Genomic DNA, 20742 nt, shown 5'->3' on the forward strand with positions numbered 1-20742 from the left:
AAAGAAGCATATTGGTTTTTAAATTAACAGATCATGTACAAAACGGAAAGTTAGTTGAAAAAAGGCAAACTAAAAGGCGTAAGAAAGATCTGTCTCCGTCCCTCAAACGGCTGTGCTGGTAGCAACAGAACTGGAACTCCGTTGGTTCCAAAGTGATGACACGGCGTGCGATTTGTGCTGCTTTGAGCAAACAGAAAGTTTCACAATCTAGGCGAGAGTCGGTGGAGTGTGCAACCATCCACAGTAACTGCGTTCAGGCTCAAGGCTTACCGTCTGCAGCTCGGCGTCTAGTGGCTGTGTTGCTGTCTCTGGATCACGGGGCCCCGTGTTCGATTCCCGGGTAGGTTGAGGTTTTTCTCTGCCAGCGATTGGATGTTTGTGTTGTCCTTATCATTTCATCATCATTCCCGAACGCGGTGAAACTGGACTGTGTAAAGATTGGGACTTTGTACGGGCGTTGATAACCGCGAAGTTGAGCGCCCCAGAAACCAAACGTCATCCCCATCAAGGCTTACCCTTATGGTTGCATTTGCCACAGAACATGATCCACTCCCATTGACGCTTGACACGTTCTAACGAAAAGTATCTGTCTAGCAGAGTTCGTCAATGTATGTGTACATGAATGTATGCAGACTGAAGCGATTTGTACCAAGGCCGGGATTCGAATCCGGGCCACGTGCAAATGAACTATCCACTACGCCACCCTGGAACAGAGGTTTTACACACTTGCACCGACCAACCATACTAGAACGCCGCCCTCATCAATCCGAATTTCCAATTGAGATTTCGTTAAAGTAATAATCTGGCTAGTATAGTCAATAACTTTTTTTGTTTTAGCCCTCATTCGGTACTTAACTTATCGCTTCTTTCACTTTTAACAAGGATTACTAACATGCGAAAAATGTCGTTACAACGTACATCGGCGCCCATGTTAAACTATAGGTCCCCTATAACTGTCTACATACGTCAGTAAGAAGACCTGTATAATTACTACAAAGTTCATATCGCTTTTCGGATTGAGATCAGCTTATAGCTTTATCTGTACAGTGCAGGAACTAGACATTGCGTTGTTGGGTTCAAATGGCTCTGAGCACTATGCGGCTTAACTTCTGAGGTCATCAGTCGCCTAGAACTTAGAACTAATTACACCTAACTAACCTAAGGACATCACACACATTCATGCCCGAGGCAGGATTCGAACCTGCGACCGTAGCGGTCGCCCGGTTCCAGACTGTAGCGCCTAGAACCGCACGGCCACTCCGGCCGGCGCGTTGTTGGGAAAAGACCTTCATGTGTTACATGTTACTTATCCATGAAGCATGATTTCGACATAACGGCTCAATGGTGACAGCTGCATGGACTGTTCCGTGTGCTGACAGCACATGCTTCTTTCTAGGCACGAGCCCACCCCAGTCTAAGTTGTTGTCAAAGAACCTCGAGCGTATCCAGCGCCCACGTCTCTAGTAGTGAACGTTCGAGAGAACGAGGAACTTCCCTCTTTTGCTTAAAGAAAAAAAAATAAAAATAAAAATAACTGTCTGTGACTCTGTGACAACAGCAAGCATAACCGAAGGAATGAGCAGAGAACGATCCATCAATAAAATAATCCTAATAAACGTAGGCGTGGAAACCAATGATTTTCCAGATACGAAGTGTTACGGCTAAATACAAGAACACCTTGCAGCAGAGTCCCCAGGACCCGAACTGTAGATATGACTTGAGGACAAACGCATTACACGTGTTCTCCATAGCCATCATCCATGTGAACGTAGCCAAGCTTTAGCACGCCTCCCCACCGATAACCGTACATGTTCAAAAATACCAGAGTGTGTTCCGAATGCACTGACAACGATCCATAATGCGTTCTGAGAGTTCAACACTATGAACGAGGTTAGAATAATCAAAGCTTTTAGAAATCCCCACAAAAAAAAAAAAAAAAAATCCGGCGGCATCGATTCGGGAAGCCTGGAAGGCCAAGGTGCTGGCGAGCCATGACAGAAACACTTGTTGTCCAAGATTCCTGTTACATAGGAGCTACAAGAGAACGTGCCGGTGTATAGACATGTATGTTCCACATACGCATCTTTTCACCATAAGGAACATGATCGAAATAGTCGACCAGTTTTTGCTACACAAAATGGAATGAACATGACTTGAAAAAGGAGAAGTTTTTGAACTTCTACAGGCATCGATGACGAAGCCCGCTAAAGCCTGCCTACTCCTGAACGGTGGCCATGTGCAGCCTTTGTAATATGTTTTTACTCATGTGTGTATCTACAGTGTGTATCCTCAGCGACTACGCTGTAAAGTGTTCGTGCACTCAGTCGTAATACGCCGTACGCAGAAACCTTTTGTTTCCGAACCTATGTTTGTCAGAATTACCTTCTACTTTCATTGCCCTTATTCGTTCCCTACTTTTGTACCTGTAACAGCCGAACATCGTCTATGGAAGGCTCGGTGTTTGGGTCTCAGCTATCTTGAATGTGTTCGTTACATTTACATTCTCCCTCCTTCCCCCCACACTCTCCCTTCCCTCTCTCTGTCTAGCTATCTATTTATCAGACTTACAGATGACCTCGAACACCCACACATACCGTGTCTATGGAATGAACACACACTGACAAATAGTCACTTTCCCAGAGGGGACTCAAATCATTTATTTCCTCTTTCCAAGGCAGCAGTGCAATCCAGCGTGCACACACGCCATTGAGCATCATTCCCATTGACCAATTGCTCTTACCCCACATGCTTGTCTCTTTCGTCCTGAATATCGTACAGCGAGCAGAATACTGAGATACTATTGCCCCTTAGCTGAGGTTCATGTAGAGCTGTTAGAGTTTGGTGACGTCAATTCCTATAGCTTCACGTTAAGAAGCCGTCACCCCGCGTGAAACACAAAATAAGTTATGTAATATTTTGGGAACATGCTAAGAGAGGTTGAGCCAATGAGAGTCGAGAATTCCCTTACGACACAAGCAGCACTTCCGAGACGCCATATTGTACATATCGTTTTCATTTGTTTGGTGGGTTTTGTATCATAACTTACGCCTTATGAGTATAAGCGGCTTCTAAACACCAGAACACTGACGATTTCTCGAAAATGGGTCGTTATTTCTAGGATTTGTCGTAGTAAAATGACGAGAAACGACATATTGGAGGTTGAAGAATGTTTGTTTTAAGTTATTTTTGTAATATAACTCGCGTGATATTGAAATCAATGTTACATTAAAGATTGATCATGATTTTAGTAGCACTTGCTATAGTTAAATATCAGTTACTAACGTATTGGCCAATAAAGCCTACGGAAGATCGTAACATTTGTTGGAGAAGCTGAATTTAATGTGCTGTTGTTGTGGTTTTCAGTCCTGAGACTGCTTTGATACAGCTCTCCACGCTATCTTGTGCAAGCTTCTTCATCTCCCAGTACCTACTGCAACCTACATCCTTCTAAATCTGCTTAGTGTATTCAACTTTCGGTCTCCCCCTTACGATTTTTACCCTCCACACTGCCCTCCAACAATAAATGGGTGATCCCTTCATACCTCAGAACATGTTCTACCAACCGGTCCCTTCTTCTTGTCAAGTTGTGTCACAAACTCCTCTTCTCCCCAGTTGTGTTCAATACCTGCTCATTAGTTATGTGATCTACCCATCTAATCTTCAGCATTCTTCTGTAGCACCACATTTCGAAAGCTTCTATTCTCTTCTTGTCCAAACTATTTATCATCCATGTTTCACTTCCATACATGGCTACACTCCACACAAATACTTTCAGAAACGACTTCCTGACACTTAAATCTATACTCGATGTTAACAAATTTCTCTTCTTCAGAAACGCTTTCCTTGCCATTGCCAGGTTACATTTTATATCCTCTCTACTTCGACCGTCATCAGTTATTTTGCTCCCCAATTAGCGAAACTCCTTTACTACTTTAAGTGGCTCATTTCCTAATCTAATTCCCTCAGCATCACCCGACTTAATTCTACTACATTCCATTATCGTCGTTTTGCTTTTGTTGATGTTCATCTTATAGACTCCTCTCAAGACACTGTCCATTCCGTTCAACTGCTCTTCCAAGTCCTTTGCTGCCTCTGACAGAATTACAATGTCATCGGCGAACCTCAAAGTTTTTATTTCTTGTCCATGGATTTTAATACCTACTCCGAATTTTTCTTTTGTTTCCTTTACTGCTTGCTCAATATACAGATTTAACAAGATCGGGGAGAGGCTACAACCCTGTCTCACTCCCTTCCCAACCACTGCTTCCCTTTCATGCCCCTCGACTCTTATAACTGCCATCTGGTTTCTGTACAAATTGTAAATAGCCTTTCACTCCCTGTATTTTGCCCCTGCCACCTTCAGAATTTGAAAGAGAGTATTCCAGTTAACGTTGTCAAAAGCTTTCTCTAAGTCTACAAATGCTAGAAACGTAGGTTTGCCTTTTCTTAATCTAGCTTCTAAAATAAGTCGTAGGGTCAGTATTGCCTCACGTGTTCCCATATTTCTACGGAATCCAAACTGATCTTCCCCGAGGTCGGCTTCTACCAGTTTTTCCATTCGTCTGTAAAGAATTCGCGTTAGTATTTTGCAGCCGTGACTTATTAAACTGATAGTTCGGTAATTTTCAGGTCAGAGAAGTTGCTGCTGTACAAGGTAACGTTGACCACGTCACTGTGTGGAGAGTGCTACGGGAGAACCAGTTGTTTCCGGACCATGTACAGCATGTGCAGGCACTATCAGCAGCTGATTGGCCTCCACGGGTACACTTCTGCGAATGGTTCATCCAACAATGCGTCAATCCTCATTTCAGTGCAAATGTTCTCTTTACGGGTGAGGCTTCATTCCAACGTGATCAAATTGTAAATTTTCACAATCAACATGTGTGGGCTTACGAGAATCCGCACGCAATTGTGCAATCACGTCATCAACACAGATTTTGTGTGAACGTTTGGGCAGGCATTGTTGGTGATGTCTCGATTGGGCCCCATGTTCTTCCACCTACGCTCAATGGAGCACGTTATCATGATTTCATACGGGATACTCTACCTGTGCTGCTAGAACATGCGCCTTTACAAGTACGACACAACATGTGGTTCATGCACGATGGAGCTCCTGCACATTTCAGTCGAAGTGTTCGTACGCTTCTCAACAACAGATTCGATGACCGATGGATTGGTAGATGCGGACCAATTCCATGGCCTCCACGCTCTCCTGACCTCAACCCTCTTGACTTTCATTTATGGGTGCATTTGAAAGCTCTTGTGTACGCAACCCCGGTACCAAATGTAGAGACTCTGCGTGCTCGTATTGTGGACGGCTGTGATACAATACCCCGTCCTCCAGGGCTGCATCAGCGCATCAGGGATTCCATGCGACGGAGGGTGGATGCACGTATCCTCGCTAACGGAGGACATTTTGAACATTTCCTGTAACAAAGTGTTTGAAGTCACACTGGTACGTTCTGTTGCTGTGTGTTTCCATTCCATGATTAATGTGATTTGAAGAGAAGTAATCAAATGAGCTCTAACACGGAAAGTAAGCGTTTCAGGGCACATGTCCACATAACGTATTTTCTTTCTTTGTGTGTGAGGAATGTTTCATGAAAGTTTGGCCGTACCTGTATAAATATTTTCTCTGTTATTCGATGTTACGTAAATGTAAGTGTGGTACTGCCAGGAGTAGCGCGTCCCGTGTGAGAACGGCTCACGTGCTTCGATCCTGCACCACGTCGTGCACAGTGTGTGTGGTGTGCTTGCAGTACTGGTGGCGGTGCTGCTGGGCGAGCGCCAGTACTCGGCGATGCGCTCGGAGCTGCGGGCGCCGACGGGGCAGCTGGCGGCCGCGGTGCACCGCGTCTTCGGCGAGTCTGCGCGCCTCTCTCTGGTGCCGGCGCGGCTGGCGCGGCTGCTGCGGCTGCCCGCCTGGAGGGACTTCGTGGACGCCGTCGGCGCCGCTCTCGCCCAGGGTGAGTCGCCGCGCCGCGCTCCCTAGCCGGGGCTCACGTCTCTCATTTGTTGTCACTGCTCTGGCCTACTGCGGACCGCGTCAACTACTTTGCGCCTCCTTCCTTTTCTCCTTCCTTTCTTTGCAGTTGTCCCTCATGCTTTCCCTGTGCTCTTCTCCTTCCTTCTGTCTACCCTGCACCTGTCAATTTCTTTGTTTTTTCCTGGAAGCCCTTGAAACATATTATTTTTGCTATGTACTTTTCTCATTCTCCTATTTCTCCCTCCATTATACACTACTGGCCATTAAAATTGCTACACCAAGAAGATATGCAGATGATAAACGCGTATTCATTGGACAAATATATTATACTAGATCTGACGTGTAATTACATTTTCACGCAATTTGGGTGCATAGATCCTGAGAAATCAGTACCCAGAACAACCACCTTTGGCCATAATAACGGCCTTGGTACGCCTGGGCATTGAGTCAAACAGAGCTTGGATAGCGTGTACAGGTACAGCTTCCCATACAGCTTCAACACGATACCACAGTTCATCAAGAGTAGTGACTGGTGTATTGTGACGAGCCAGTTGCTCGGCCACCATTGACCAGACATTTTCAATTGGTGAGAGATCTGGAGAATATGCTGGCCAGGGCAGCAGTCGAACATTTTCTGTATCCAGAAAGGCCCGTACAGGACCTGCAACATGCGGTCGTGCATTATCCTGCTGAAATGGAGGGTTTCGCAGGGATAGAATGAAGACTAGAGCCACAGGTCGTAACACATCTGAGATGTAACGTCCACTGTTCAAAGTGCCGTCAATGCAAACAGGAGGTGACCGAGACGTGTAACCAATGGCACCCCATACCATCACGCCGGGTGATACGCCAGTATGGCGATGACGAATACACGCTTCCAATGTGCGTTCACCGCGATGTCGCCAAACACCGTTGTGACCATCGTGATGCTGTAAACAAAACCTGGATTCATCCGAAAAAAATTACGTTTTGGCATTCGTGCACCCAGGTTCGTCGTTGAGTAGACCATCGCAGGCGCTCCTGCCTGTGATTCAGCGTCAAGGGTAACCCCAGCAATGGTTTCCGAGCTAATAGTCCATGCTGCTGCAAACGTCGTCGAATTGTTCGTGCAGATGGTTGTTGTCTTGCAAACGTCCCCAACTGTTGACTCATGGATCGAGACGTGGCTGCACGATCCGTTACACCCATGCGGATAAGATGCCTGTCATCTCGACTGCTAGTGATTCGAGACCGTTGGGATCCAGCAGGGCGTTCCATATTACTCTCCTCAACCCACCGATTCCATATTCTGCCTAAAGTCATTGGATCTCGACCAACGCGAACAGCAATGTCGCGATACGATAAACGGCAATCGCGGCAGGCTACAATCCGACCTTTATCAAAGCCGGAAACGTGATGGTACGCATTTCTCCTCCTTACACGAGGCATCACAACAACGTTTCACAAGGCAACGCCGGTCAACTGCTGTTTGTGTATGAGAAATCGGTTGGAATCTTTCCTCATGTCAGCAAGCACGATGTAGGTGCCTCCGGCGCCAACCTTGTGTGGGTGCTCTGTAAAGCTAATCATTTGCATATCACAGCATCTTCTTCCTGTCGGTTAAATTTCGCGTCTGTAGCACGTCATCTTCGTGGTGTAGCAATTTTAATGGCCAGTAGTGTATCTGTTTCTCTCAGTTCTCCTTTAACTTCTTCAATCGGTGTCATTGATGATTTGGCTTTCTGTCGCAAAAATTAGAAATTCCTTTTTATATTCTCATTTCACCTATCCATTGTAGATGTCCGTAAAATACAACGCATGTTTCTGTCATTGTGACTGATATTCGTTTTGCACTCTCCAAAAGTTAGTCCGTTTTTACATTGCAAATATTAGAGGCTCCAGAAAGTACTGTTGTTTCTGCGCATTTAGAGATTCATTTATCATTTCTTAGCTCCATGTTTTCTTCAAAAGTTGTGCCATAGACGTTTTAAGGTCAATTTAAGATTACTTGTAACATCGTTCCAGGGAAAACAGCCCTCTATTAATATTATAACTTATTTAATAAACGCTGTCGTGATCGCATTTAAGTTAATTTTTATTTTTTAGATCATTATTTTTGATCATTATTTTTGATCTTCTAAGAGATCATCATTATCAGATAATGACAGCAGGAATCATGGTCGAGGAGCAGGTTTGTCGATGCTGCTATAGAGAACAATACGCCAGCATGGTCGGACTCGCTTCACGCCAGCGATTCCTACTGTCATCGAGCAATGTAGATCTAATGATGAACTCTTGCAAGATCGAAACCGGTCACCTAAAAGATACAAATTAATAACTCAAATGTGATAACGACTGTGGTTATTAAATGAGTTAGTCATTCGTTTACTCATAAATAATTAAGTCCATTTCTCAGATTATGGTGAAATAGCTAGCCAAATACCAGGAGAGTTACATATCTCGCATCATATGCTTTTTGAGTGTCATAAGGATGGTAACGTAACAGTTGCTACCAAAAACATTTGGAGTGTTTATCCCAGTGCATTAGACGTTCATAAATGCCAAAAGTATTCTCACTTCAGGTGTCGTGACATTGGTGTTTCCAACTCGTATCAATTGGGAAGTCCAACTTTGTAACAATGACATGTTAACGCCTGAACTGGAAAAAAATCCATGTCAGACAAACGAGTAACTGTCAAACCCTCTTACCCAACACACACTTATTCAACCTGCCAAGATCGTTTGCAGCAGATTGGAAAATGATACACAGTCTAGTTCATTCCCTACATGCAACTTATTCCTTGACTGGCACAATGCAGAAGCGTTCTTTTCGTTAATCACTTGATCACTGGAAATGGCAGTTCGGTCCTCCAGGATAAACTAAAACGCAGAACTCAGTGGTTCTATCTGAATCAGTTGCCACAGAGAAGAAAGATTTATACCCCAAAAAGGCGCTTTTGTGTGTTTCATGAAGTATTCGTGGGGTCGTTCATATTGAAGTGCTGAAATCTGGAGAAGCTGTGAATGGAGATTTTTATTGTGAGCAGTTGGATCGAGTAAATCAATGTTTAATTAAAAAATGCCCAGCGATTGTGAACAGAAAAGGCCCTATTGTGCAACTCGATAATGCAAGACCGCACTCCGCAAGACAAACCTTGGGAAAAGTGAATGAACTGGGGTGGGAGGCCACCATGCTCGCCTTATACAGCGCCATCGGATTTCCATTTATTCGGGTCACTACAACACTAAGCGTTAAAAATTTGAAAAATGACGTGCAAGATGCCTTCTCCAGATACTCTGCTCAAAAACCAACAGGTTTTTATCGATATGAAATTGAAATTTTTCACACTAGATGGCAAAAGGTTGTTGATAACGAGAGCCATTACATGTAACGAGAGTGATTACATCACTGATTAAAAATTTAAACTTATTTACAATTTATCTGTTTGACTTCAATGCAAAGAAAAGAACTGAGTTTACTTTCGACTCCCCCGAATACTATACCGCCACTGTCACGTCATTTTATTTATGTACTCTGAAATTTCAATCAGTGACGTAAGCTAATCCAGTCCTTGTTTCAAACAGACTACGTGTCCTCTTGTACTAAAAAACACGAAAGAAACTCCTTATCGTGGCTGTGAACTTGACATATTACCTGTGCAGCGAAATATCTGCTCTGATTGACAAGAGTACCTGAAATGTAATCGTCTGCATCTGCACTAATTCACCTCTCTGTAAATTTCGTACTGAAACTAGAGAAACAAGTCAGGGAGCTCATTTTATATTCTAAGTTTCAGGTGTGTGCCTCCTTCCACGAACTTGTCGATCTCGACGTCGTGAATGCAAACACGGAATGCAGGACTCGTATCATCACGTCACACATATTAGTAAAAAGCTTTCTGCATAGGGTTTTACATTCTCAGAAGGGGATAAAATAACAAATTGCTGATGACGTACATGGTGACAACTGACTGGCCATCCATCCGTTAATATACATTACCTTAAGTCTATACCACATAGTCAATATACATTACCTTAAGTCTATACCACATAGTCAATGTTCCAAAACACCAAATCACATAAATGAGTCCTTGAAATGAGAGTTTCATCTCACAAAATAATTTTCATGACAACCTTTTACTGACAAGAACAAACAAACCTTCGAAATAAGAAATACACTCCTGGAAATGGCAAAAAGAACACATTGACACCGGTGTGTCAGACCCACCATACTTGCTCCGGACACTGCGAGAGGGCTGTACAAGCAATGATCACACGCACGGCACAGCGGACACACCAGGAACCGCGGTGTTGGCCGTCGAATGGCGCTAGCTGCGCAGCATTTGTGCACCGCCGCCGTCAGTGTCAGCCAGTTTGCCGTGGCATACGGAGCTCCATCGCAGTCTTTAACACTGGTAGCATGCCGCGACAGCGTGGACGTGAACCGTATGTGCAGTTGACGGACTTTGAGCGAGGGCGTATAGTGGGCATGCGGGAGGCCGGGTGGACGTACCGCCGAATTGCTCAACACGTGGGGCGTGAGGTCTCCACAGTACATCGATGTTGTCGCCAGTGGTCGGCGGAAGGTGCACGTGCCCGTCGACCTGGGACCGGACCGCAGCGACGCACGGATGCACGCCAAGACCGTAGGATCCTACGCAGTGCCGTAGGGGACCGCACCGCCACTTCCCAGCAAATTAGGGACACTGTTGCTCCTGGGGTATCGGCGAGGACCATTCGCAACCGTCTCCATGAAGCTGGGCTACGGTCCCGCACACCGTTAGGCCGTCTTCCGCTCACGCCCCAACATCGTGCAGCCCGGCTCCAGTGGTGTCGCGACAGGCGTGAATGGAGGGACGAATGGAGACGTGTCGTCTTCAGCGATGAGAGTCGCTTCTGCCTTGGTGCCAATGATGGTCGTATGCGTGTTTGGCGCCGTGCAGGTGAGCGCCACAATCAGGACTGCATACGACCGAGGCACACAGGGCCAACACCCGGCATCATGGTGTGGGGAGCGATCTCCTACACTGGCCGTACACCACTGGTGATCGTCGAGGGGACACTGAATAGTGCACGGTACATCCAAACCGTCATCGAATCCATCGTTCTACCATTCCTAGACCGGCAAGAGAACTTGCTGTTCCAACAGGACAATGCACGTCCGCATGTATCCCGTGCCACCCAACGTGCTCTAGAAGGTGTAAGTCAACTACCCTGGCCAGCAAGATCTCCGGATCTGCCCCCCATTGAGCATGTTTGGGACTGGATGAAGCGTCGTCTCACGCGGTCTGCACGTCCAGCACGAACGCTGGTCCAACTGAGGCGCCAGGTGGAAATGGCATGGCAAGCCGTTCCACAGGACTACATCCAGCATTTCTACGATCGTCTCCATGGGAGAATAGCAGCCTGCATTGCTGCGAAAGGTGGATATACACTGTACTAGTGCCGACATTGTGCATGCTCTGTTGCCTGTGTCTATGTGCCTGTGGTTCTGTCAGTGTGATCATGTGATGTATCTGACCCCAGGAATGTGTCAATAAAGTTTCCCCTTCCTGGGACAATGAATCCACGGTGTTCTTATTTCAATTTCCAGGAGTGTATGTTGAGAACTTTGACAAAACTGTAATTGAAACTTGCTGGAAGATTAAAACTGTGTGTCGGACGGAGACTCGGTCCGGCAGACAGTTTTAATCTAAAAAAATGGTTCAAATGGCTCTGAGCACTATGGGACTCAACTGCTGAGGTCATTAGTCCCCTAGAACTTAGAACTAGTTAAACCTAACTAACCTAAGGACATCACAAACATCCATGCCCGAGGCAGGATTCGAACCTGCGACCGTAGCGGTCTTACGGTTCCAGACTGCAGCGCCTTTAACCGCACGGCCACTTCGGCCGGCCAGTTTTAATCTGCCAGTGAGTTTAATAACAGGGCACACTCCGCTGCAGAGTGAAAATTTCATTTGTAGAAAATTCTTATTAGATGATCAGAACAAACGACAATCCTAAATTTCGCATACGATATAAATCGATTTTCATCAGAGATATAAATTCAGTAACGGACGATATGTCTGACATCTAAATTATAGCAGTTACACACATCTAAAACAAAACAAAATATCGTGATTGAAAAATAACATTTAAGATCTTATAATGTAAGTAAGAATTATACGTACAACGAAAAACTGTGCTGATACACACTGATAAGACCGTGATTGTATCTAGGTGCTGCTTGAGAATGAGCCATCTCTTGAAAGTGCCAGGGATATCGTCAGGAGTGCCCCGGAAAAGTGTGACAGGACCGCTATTACTTTGTGTATACGTAAACGATCTGGTGGGCAGGGTAGATAGCAATCTGCGAATATTTGCTGACGATGCTGTGATGTGTGGGAAGGAGTCATCATCGAGTGACTGTAGGAGAACGCAGGACGATTAGACAAAATATCTAGGTGGTGTGGTGAGTGGCTGTTAGCTCTAAATGTTAATGCTGATGAGTAGGAAAAACAAACCTGTAATGTTCGAATACACCATTAGTAGAGTCCTGCTTGACACAGTCATGTTGCTTAAATATCGGGGCGTAATATCACGAAGTGAAATGAAATGAAAGAGTATGTGAGGATTGTGGTAGGAAAGGCAATGGCCAACTTAGGGTTATTGGGAGAATTTTGAGAAAGAGTGGTTCATCTGTAAGGGAGATTCATTTAGGACGCTACTGCGACCTATTCTTGAGGATGTGGGATCCGCATCAGGTCAGATTAAAGGAAGACACTGAAGTAATTCAGAGGCGGGCTGCGCCGCACTCCAACCCTACCATCAGCTCGTACCAGTTGAGATCGGGACTCATGTGAGCACGCCACGGCTTTCCAGTCGTCTACAGTCCATCCGATACGGTGACGAGCCCAGGAGGGGCGCTACAGCCGATGTCGTGCCGGCAGCAAACGCACTCGAGTTAGTCGTCTGCTGCCACAGCCCACTAGAGCCACATTTCGGCGCACTGTCCAAGCAGATATGTTCGTCGCACGTCCCTCAGTGACTTCTGCGATTATTTCACGCAATGTTGCTTGTCTGTTAGCACTGACAATTCTACGGAAATGCCGCCGCTCTCGGTGAAGGCCGTCAGCCACTGCGTTGTCCGTGGTAAGAGGTAATGGATGAAATTTGCTATTCTCGGCAGACTGTTGACACTGTGGATGTCGGAATGTTGAATTTGCTAACAATTTCCGAACTGGAATATTCCATGCGTCTAGCTCCAGTTACCATTTCGCGTTCGAAGCCTGTTGATTCCGGTCCTGTTGGCAAAGTGACGCCGGCTTCACGTGATGAACCGCCTGTGTGAAAGTGACAGCTCCACCGACGCGCTGCCCTTCTGATGTTGCTGTTGTGGTCTTCAGTCCCGAGACTGGTTTGTTGCAGCTCTCCACGCTACTCCATCCTGTGCAAGCTTCTTCACCTCCCAGTACTTACTGCAACCTACATCCTTCTCAATCTGCTTAGTGTATTCGTCTCGTGGTCTCCTTCTACGATTTTTACCCTCCACGCTGCCCTCCACTACTAAATTTGTAATCCCTTGATGCCTCAGAACATGTCCTACCAACCGGTCTCTTCTTCTTGTCAAGTTGTGCCACAAATTCCTCTTCTCCCCAATCCTATTCAACACCTCCTCATTAGTTATGTGATCTACCCATCTAATCTTCAGCATTCTTCTGTAGCACCACATTTCGAAAGCTTCTATTCTCTTCTTGCCAAACTATTTATCGTCCATGTTTCACTTCCATACATGGCTACACTCTATACAAATACTTTCAGAAACGACTTCCTGACACTTAAATCTATATTCGATGTTAACAAATTTCTCTTCTTCACAAACGCTTTCCTTGCCATTGCCAGTCTACATTTTATATCCTCTCTACTTCGACCATCATCAGTTATTTTGCTCCCCAAATAGCGAAACTCCTTTACTCCTTTAAGTGTCTCATTTCTTAATCTAATTCCCTCAGCATCACCCGACTTAATTCGACTACATTCCATTATCGTCGTTTTGCTTTTGTTGATGTTCATCTTATATCCTCCTTTCAAGACACTATCCATCCCGTTCAACTGCTCTTCCAAGTCCTTTGCTGTCTCTGGCAGAATTACAATGTCATCGGCGAACCTCAAAGTTTTTATTTCTTGTCCATGGATTTTAATACCTACTCCGATTTTTTCTACTGTTTCCTTCACTGCCTGCTCAATATACAGATTGAATAACATAACCCTGTCTCACTCCCTTCACAACCACTGCTTCCCTTTCATGTCCCTCGACTCTTATAACTGCCATCTGGTTTTTGTACAAATTGTAAATAGCCTTTCGCTCCCTGTATTTTACCACTGCCACCTTAAGAATTTGAAAGAGAGTATTCCAGTCAACATAGTCAAAAGCTTTCTCTAAGTCTACAAATGCTAGAAACGTAGGTTTGCCTTTCCTTAATCTAGCTTCTAAGGTAAGTCGTAGGGTCAGTATTGCCTCACGTGTTCCAATATTTCTACGGAATCCAAACTGATCTTCCCCTTTTATACTTTTTGTATACGATACTACAGGCTTCTTATGGTGGGTGCAAAAATGTGAAGGGACATAGAGGATGCTCCACTGAACAATATGAGGCAGGGAACCTGGTGTCGGAGAAGCCATCTTAAGGAGATAATAGGAATAAAATCAAATTACTGTGTAATTTTTTATTTACATTAGTTAACTGCAAATACTATCGCAGTGACATCGGCGAAGAAAACTGTGATGCACCATGAGAAACATCCCTATTGTTTCGAATCACATCACAAGCAGCTACAATTGTGGCAACTAATTCTACCTTCTTATTCACTGCGATCTCATACGCAAATGACTTTAGATAACCCAGTAGGAAATAATCAAGGGGATTCAGGTTAGGTGATCCCGCAGGCCATGGGACAGGACCTTCACTTCCAATCCAGCGACGGGGAAATACCTCGTACTAGTGAGGCTCGTCCTCCTCGTTTCCTTGCAGGAAATAAATAACGTACATGCAAATAAACAGGACAATACGCGTAAAAGTGTACATATGTAAATAAGCTGGAAAACAGTAATGCTAGACAAAGCAGTATACAAGATCACTTCGCTTTCTCCTTGAGGTGGCTTCTCCGATCCCACGTTCCCTACCTCAAATTGTTGAGTGGGGCATTCTCTATATCCTGTTACATTTTTGCACGCTCTTACGGAAACACCCTGTATATGCATATCGGTCGCTATCTCATGACTTTTCTCAACTTATTGTATTTGTGAGCGGAACAGGAAAGGAAAAAACTGGTATTAGTAGAAGGTACCCTCCGCCACGCACTATGCGATGTCTTGTAGAGTTTGTATGTAGACGTGGAACTGGTAGTGGTAAATTAAGTATAAAAACGGCGCTCTGGTGGACTATTATTACAACACAATGCACTTTATAATATACCGGGTGATCAAAAAGTCAGCATAAATTTGAAAACTTAATAAACCACGGAATAATGTAGATAGAGAGGTAAAAATTGACACGCACGGTTGGAATGACATGGGGTTTTATTAGAAAAAAAAACAAAGTTCACAAAATGTCGGATAGATGCGCGTCATTTGGTGACGATAGTGTGCTCAGCCGCCACTTTCGTCATGCTTGACCTCCCAGGTCCCCAGACCTCAGTCCGTGCGATTTTTGGCTTTGGGGTTACCTGAAGTCGAAAGTGTATCGCGATCGACCGACATATCTAGGGATGCTGAAAGATAACATCCGACGCCAATGCCTCTCACCATAACTCCGGACATGCTTTAAAGTGCTGTTCACACCAGTATTCCTCGACTACAGCTACTGTTGAAGAATGATGTTGGACATATTGAGCATATCCTGTAAAGAACATCATCTTTGGTTTGTCTTACTTTCTTATGCTAATTATTGCTATTATCATCAGATGAAGGGCCATCTGTCCGAAATTTTTTGAACTTTTGGTTCTAATAAAACCGCATGACATTCCAAGTGTGTGTGTCAATTTGTACCTCTCTATCTACATTATTCCGTGATTTATTCAGTTTCCAAATTTATACTGACTTTTTGATCACCCGGTAGTTTAGGTGCTAGAGACTGGTGAGTATGACAGTTGAACTGACTCCAGTGGGCGTCCTGATTGTGTTTTTCGGGAGGACAGCGTTTGAAATCGACGTTCGGTCACGAAAATTCGGATTTTCTGTGACATCCGTAAATCGCTGCAGGTAAACTCTGGGATGGTACCTTTGAGAGGACGCAGCCGATTTGCTTCCCCACCCTTGAAACATGCTTGTGCTCCATCTCAATGACCTCCACGTCAATGGGACGCTAAGCCCTAACCTCCCTCGGTCGCTGCCTTCCTTCCTTTTGGGTGTGGAAATGGCTCGCACTGCAGTAGAGAGCTCGAGGCAGGCCTGGAGCGCTGCGGTGACTTGGGTGTGTGGGTCGGCAGGTAACGCGATGGTGACGCAGCTGATCCCGGCGTGCGAGGGCGGCGCCGGGCTGCTGGGCCGGCTCCTGGCCGCCGGCGTCTCCCACGACGACGCGCGCCGCCTCGTCGTCGACCTGCTGCTCGCCGCCGGCGACACCGTGAGTACTGTCCAGCTCCAGCTCCAGCATCAGCACCTGCGCCCGTCCGGCTGACCACCCCTCACAAACACAAGGCTTCTTCTGATACTGCAGGCACATCATAACAGCACAGCCCAATAGAGCAATATTTCAGATACAGACTGTCATTTTTCCACATAGGCGCCACCATTCGCTATGCACTTTTGCCAACGATTAACTAGAGCCTCGCATATATGAATCTGAACCACCTGAGGCTAACTGCTTCCTTACAGCTTTGACTACACCATCCGAGTCTTGAAAATGTTCGCCAGGTGGTCCATCTTTCAGAGGCCCAGAGAGATGGAAATCGGAAGGCGCTAAATTGGCACTGTACGGTGTATGTGGTAAGAGAGTCCAACCAAATTCTGCAATGAGTTGCGTGGTCGCGAAACTGTGTGGGGCCTGGCGTTATCATCTTGCCGGTTCCATGCGGCTTTTCGCGGATGATGCTGTAGTATACAGAGAGGTTGCAGCATTAGAAAATTGCAGAGAAATTCAGGAAGATCTGCAGCGGATAGGTACTTGGTGCAGGGAGTGGCAACTGACCCTTAACATAGACAAATGTGACGTATTGCGAATACATAGAAAGAAGGATCCTTTATTGTATGATTATATGATAGCGGAACAAACACTGGTAGCAGTTACTTCTGTAAAATATCTGGGAGTATTCGTACGGAACTATTTGAAGTGGAATGATCATATAAAATTAATTTTTGGTAAGGCGGGTGCCAGGTGGAGATTCATTGGGAGAGTCCTTAGAAAACGTAGTCCATCAACATAGGAGGTGGCTTACAAAACGTTCGACCTATACCTGAGTATTGCTCATCAGTGTGGGATCCGTACCAGCTCGGATTGACAGAGAAGATGGAGAAGATCCAAAGAAGAGCGGCGCGTTTCGTCAAAGGGTTATTTGGTAAGCGTGATAGCGTTACGGAGATGTTTAGCAAACTCAAGTGGCAGACTCCGCAAGAGAGGCGCTCTGCATCGCGGTGCAGCTTGCTCGCCAGCTTTCGAGAGGGTGCGTTTCTGGATGAGGTATCGAATATATTGCTTCCCCCTACTTCTACCTCCCGAGGAGATCACGAATGTAAAATTAGAGAGATTCGATCGCGCACGGAGGCTTTCCGGCAGTCGTTCTTCCCGCGAACCATACGCGACTGGAACAGGAAAGGGAGGTAATGAGAGTGGCACGTAAAGTGCCCTCCGCCACATACTGTTGGGTGGCTTGCGGAGTATAAATGTAGATGTAGATGAAAGATGGTCTTCTTCTCTGGACTTACCCTGGAAATTCGTCCTTCCAGTTCAGTCAGTGTCGTCTTCTAGTGTGTACAACTGACAGTTTCTCCAGGCTCCAAAAGAAACACAGCCTGACTATCCCAGAAGACTGTGCACACCACTTTGCCTGCAAACGGCTGTGTCTTGAGCTACTTCTGTGACGAAGAATTCACATTTGACCATTCCATGGACTGTCCTTTGGTGGTGACACTACGCCTCATCTCCGGTGACGATAATTTTCAGAAAGTAGCAACTTTCAGCTTCATATTGGTCCAGCAGGACCCGACAAATTTTCATTCTACGTGTTTTTGTTCTTCTGTAAGCATCCGCGGGAAACATCTCGCATAACGTAGATGTTCCGACATTGCTTCCAAAGCACTACAGCCGACATTCAGTTTGACACACAATTCTGTGGTCGTTATCCGTCGATCAACACGGACGATAAAGACGCTGTTCATTGCGAGGGATCACACATGTCCAGGGCCGTCCGGGCCGTGGCTTTTCATGCACACCCTTCCCACCATCTTGAAAATGCCGCACCCATCGCCTCACATTGCTCACGTCTATTCTATCGTCTGCATACATCTTTAGCATGCGTCGATAGATTTCAGTCGGAGAAATTTCTTCAGCAGTGAGGAATTCAATCGCATATCGCTGTTTTATACGCGTGTCCCTATCAGACTCCATTTTGGAACATTCCTCTGCTGGCGTCAACTACCGCAGGACAACGGAACCACCTGTAGATGAAAGAGGAAGGTTCAAGCATTAACACTACACCAGCGATATCTGGCGCGGACATGCAAAGTCACCACAAAAAAGAGGCTTTACGTTCGGAACGACGTATAAACCAACCCCGGCCACAGGCTTCATGATTGATCGGAGGGAGAGATTAGTGTCCAATGGTTCAAATGGCTCTGAGCACTATGGGACTTAACATCTGAGGTCATCAGTCCCCTAGAACTTAGAACTACTTAAACCTAACTAACGTAAGGACATCACACACATGCATTCCCGAGGCAGGATTCGAACCTGCGACCGTAGCGGTCGCGCGATTCCAGACTGAAGCGCCTAGAACCGCTCGGCCACTCTAGCCGAGTGTCCTCATTTCCGGAATGAGAGAGACATATAAAACCTGTGGCATCGACATGTAGCAGAACAACCCTTTATTGTTACAATTCTGAACTATATGAAGCTGATGTCAGTGAGGCAAAGTCTCTAGAAGTGTCTGCTCGACATTTTCTGCTACAGACGTCATTACTTTTGACGAAGACCACTACTGATCGCGTAGGAGGTCAGCTGGAATTTCGCACCTAGCACTGATAGTGGAAAATCGGAATGACCTCCACCCCTGTACCAAGTAACAAAAATACGTCCCGAATAAAAATTTGTATCAGACAGAGATACGAACCCGGATCTCAGACTTATCATTAGGCATCCGAGTACCAAATCATGCAGTGGTCAAACAGAATGTTGTTACTTTATCCAAAGTAAAAATTTACTGTACAGTATTGATGGATTGCGTGGGAGAAAAGAAAAGGAAACTGGAGGAGATTATGAGGCGATTAGCGTTTAACGTTCCATCGAAAACGGGGTCATTACAGACGGAGCACAAGTTCAGATCGGAGAAGGATGGGGAACGAATTCGGACGTGCCCCATCAAAGGAACCATCGCGGCATTTGCCTGAAGCGATTTAGGGAAATCACGTGAAACCTAAATCGGAATGGCCGAACGCGGATTTGCATCGTCGTCCTCCCGAATGCGAGACCATTGTGCTAATTACTGTGGAGAACGAAGCTCCTGAGTTTGCTCATAGTTAAACATAATGAGTGATGAAGAAAGTGATTACTTGCTTACATTTATGCATCAGTTAACAGTTCATCTTTCTGGTCACTAAAACGCACTTGTACCTTTTTAGCACACTATGTAGCCATTTTGCACACCAACTTTACCCGACTTGCGAAAACTGATTCATTAGAATGCAGAGTACAGAGCACCGGACTCGTCAAGAATCTATTGGACTTTCACGTCTGACGTAAAGCGCTGGCGCACTACGTACTGCGCGCTATCGGAAATCACCTTCCTTCACTGTTTTATCAGTGCCGAGGGGGTGAAGCACTATGCTGGGTGCATTATGTACTGAGCGGCACAAAAGCTAGACTTCGGGCTACTTTACAGATCAGCCAGTCCTTTAGCCATTAATCAATAGAACAGCTTTCCTCGTAATAACATTCGTTGGTGTCGCCAACTAGTAATCAAACTATGACCTTCCAGCATAACTTAACTTTGGGTTACGCTACAGATCACTCAGCCTAAATACCGTTTCAGAAAATAGTGAAATTAATAACGAAGCAAAATGAACCTAGACAGTTTTGCGTATTACTGCCAGAAACACGTTCGTCTGGCGTCACATTGTCTGTGCTATGGCTGGACAACAGAATAAAACAGAGCAGATGTCAAAACTAATTTACATTTTTGTCAAGATGAATTCGCCTCTCTGGTGCTTTTTTTTCGTTGTAATTTGAACTTTTGTGCTACAGAAATGTGCTACTTTGATGTAATTGCCTGCGCAAGCAAATAGTTTGCCAGTATTTCATTCTTTGATCTAAACACTGAAAACTTATTTGATGAGGGTTACACGGTAGTGGAATAGTATGTAACGGGTGTGGAGTCTCTGCTACAACCTCAGCCAATCGGAAGTTACTGCTATGATAGTTATTGTGGCTGAAAGTGAACCGTGTGTGTAGAGATCGTCACCACGACTGCAGCTAAGTTCCCAAAGACAGAAGGTGTTGCACCGGTTGAATTTTATCTGAGTATGAAAACAGTTTATGTTAATGGCCGTGTCTGCCTTGGGTAAACAGATGTAAAGCTTTTAT

The 20742-nt window shown here is 45.4% G+C and overlaps 1 protein-coding gene across 1 annotated transcript in view; it reads left to right on the top strand.

Moving 5' to 3' along the window:
- LOC126234282 (cytochrome P450 315a1, mitochondrial) overlaps positions 1-20742 on the top strand; it is a 177981-nt gene that overhangs the window by 121058 nt on the left and 36181 nt on the right. Inside the window, exons 4-5 of the mRNA XM_049942972.1 lie at positions 5760-5966; positions 16436-16572. Coding sequence (XP_049798929.1) covers positions 5760-5966; positions 16436-16572 — 344 coding nt within the window. The remainder of the gene's footprint in view (positions 1-5759; positions 5967-16435; positions 16573-20742) is intronic.

Source organism: Schistocerca nitens, chromosome 1 (assembly GCF_023898315.1).
Source record: "Schistocerca nitens isolate TAMUIC-IGC-003100 chromosome 1, iqSchNite1.1, whole genome shotgun sequence".
NCBI lineage: Eukaryota > Metazoa > Arthropoda > Insecta > Orthoptera > Acrididae > Schistocerca > Schistocerca nitens.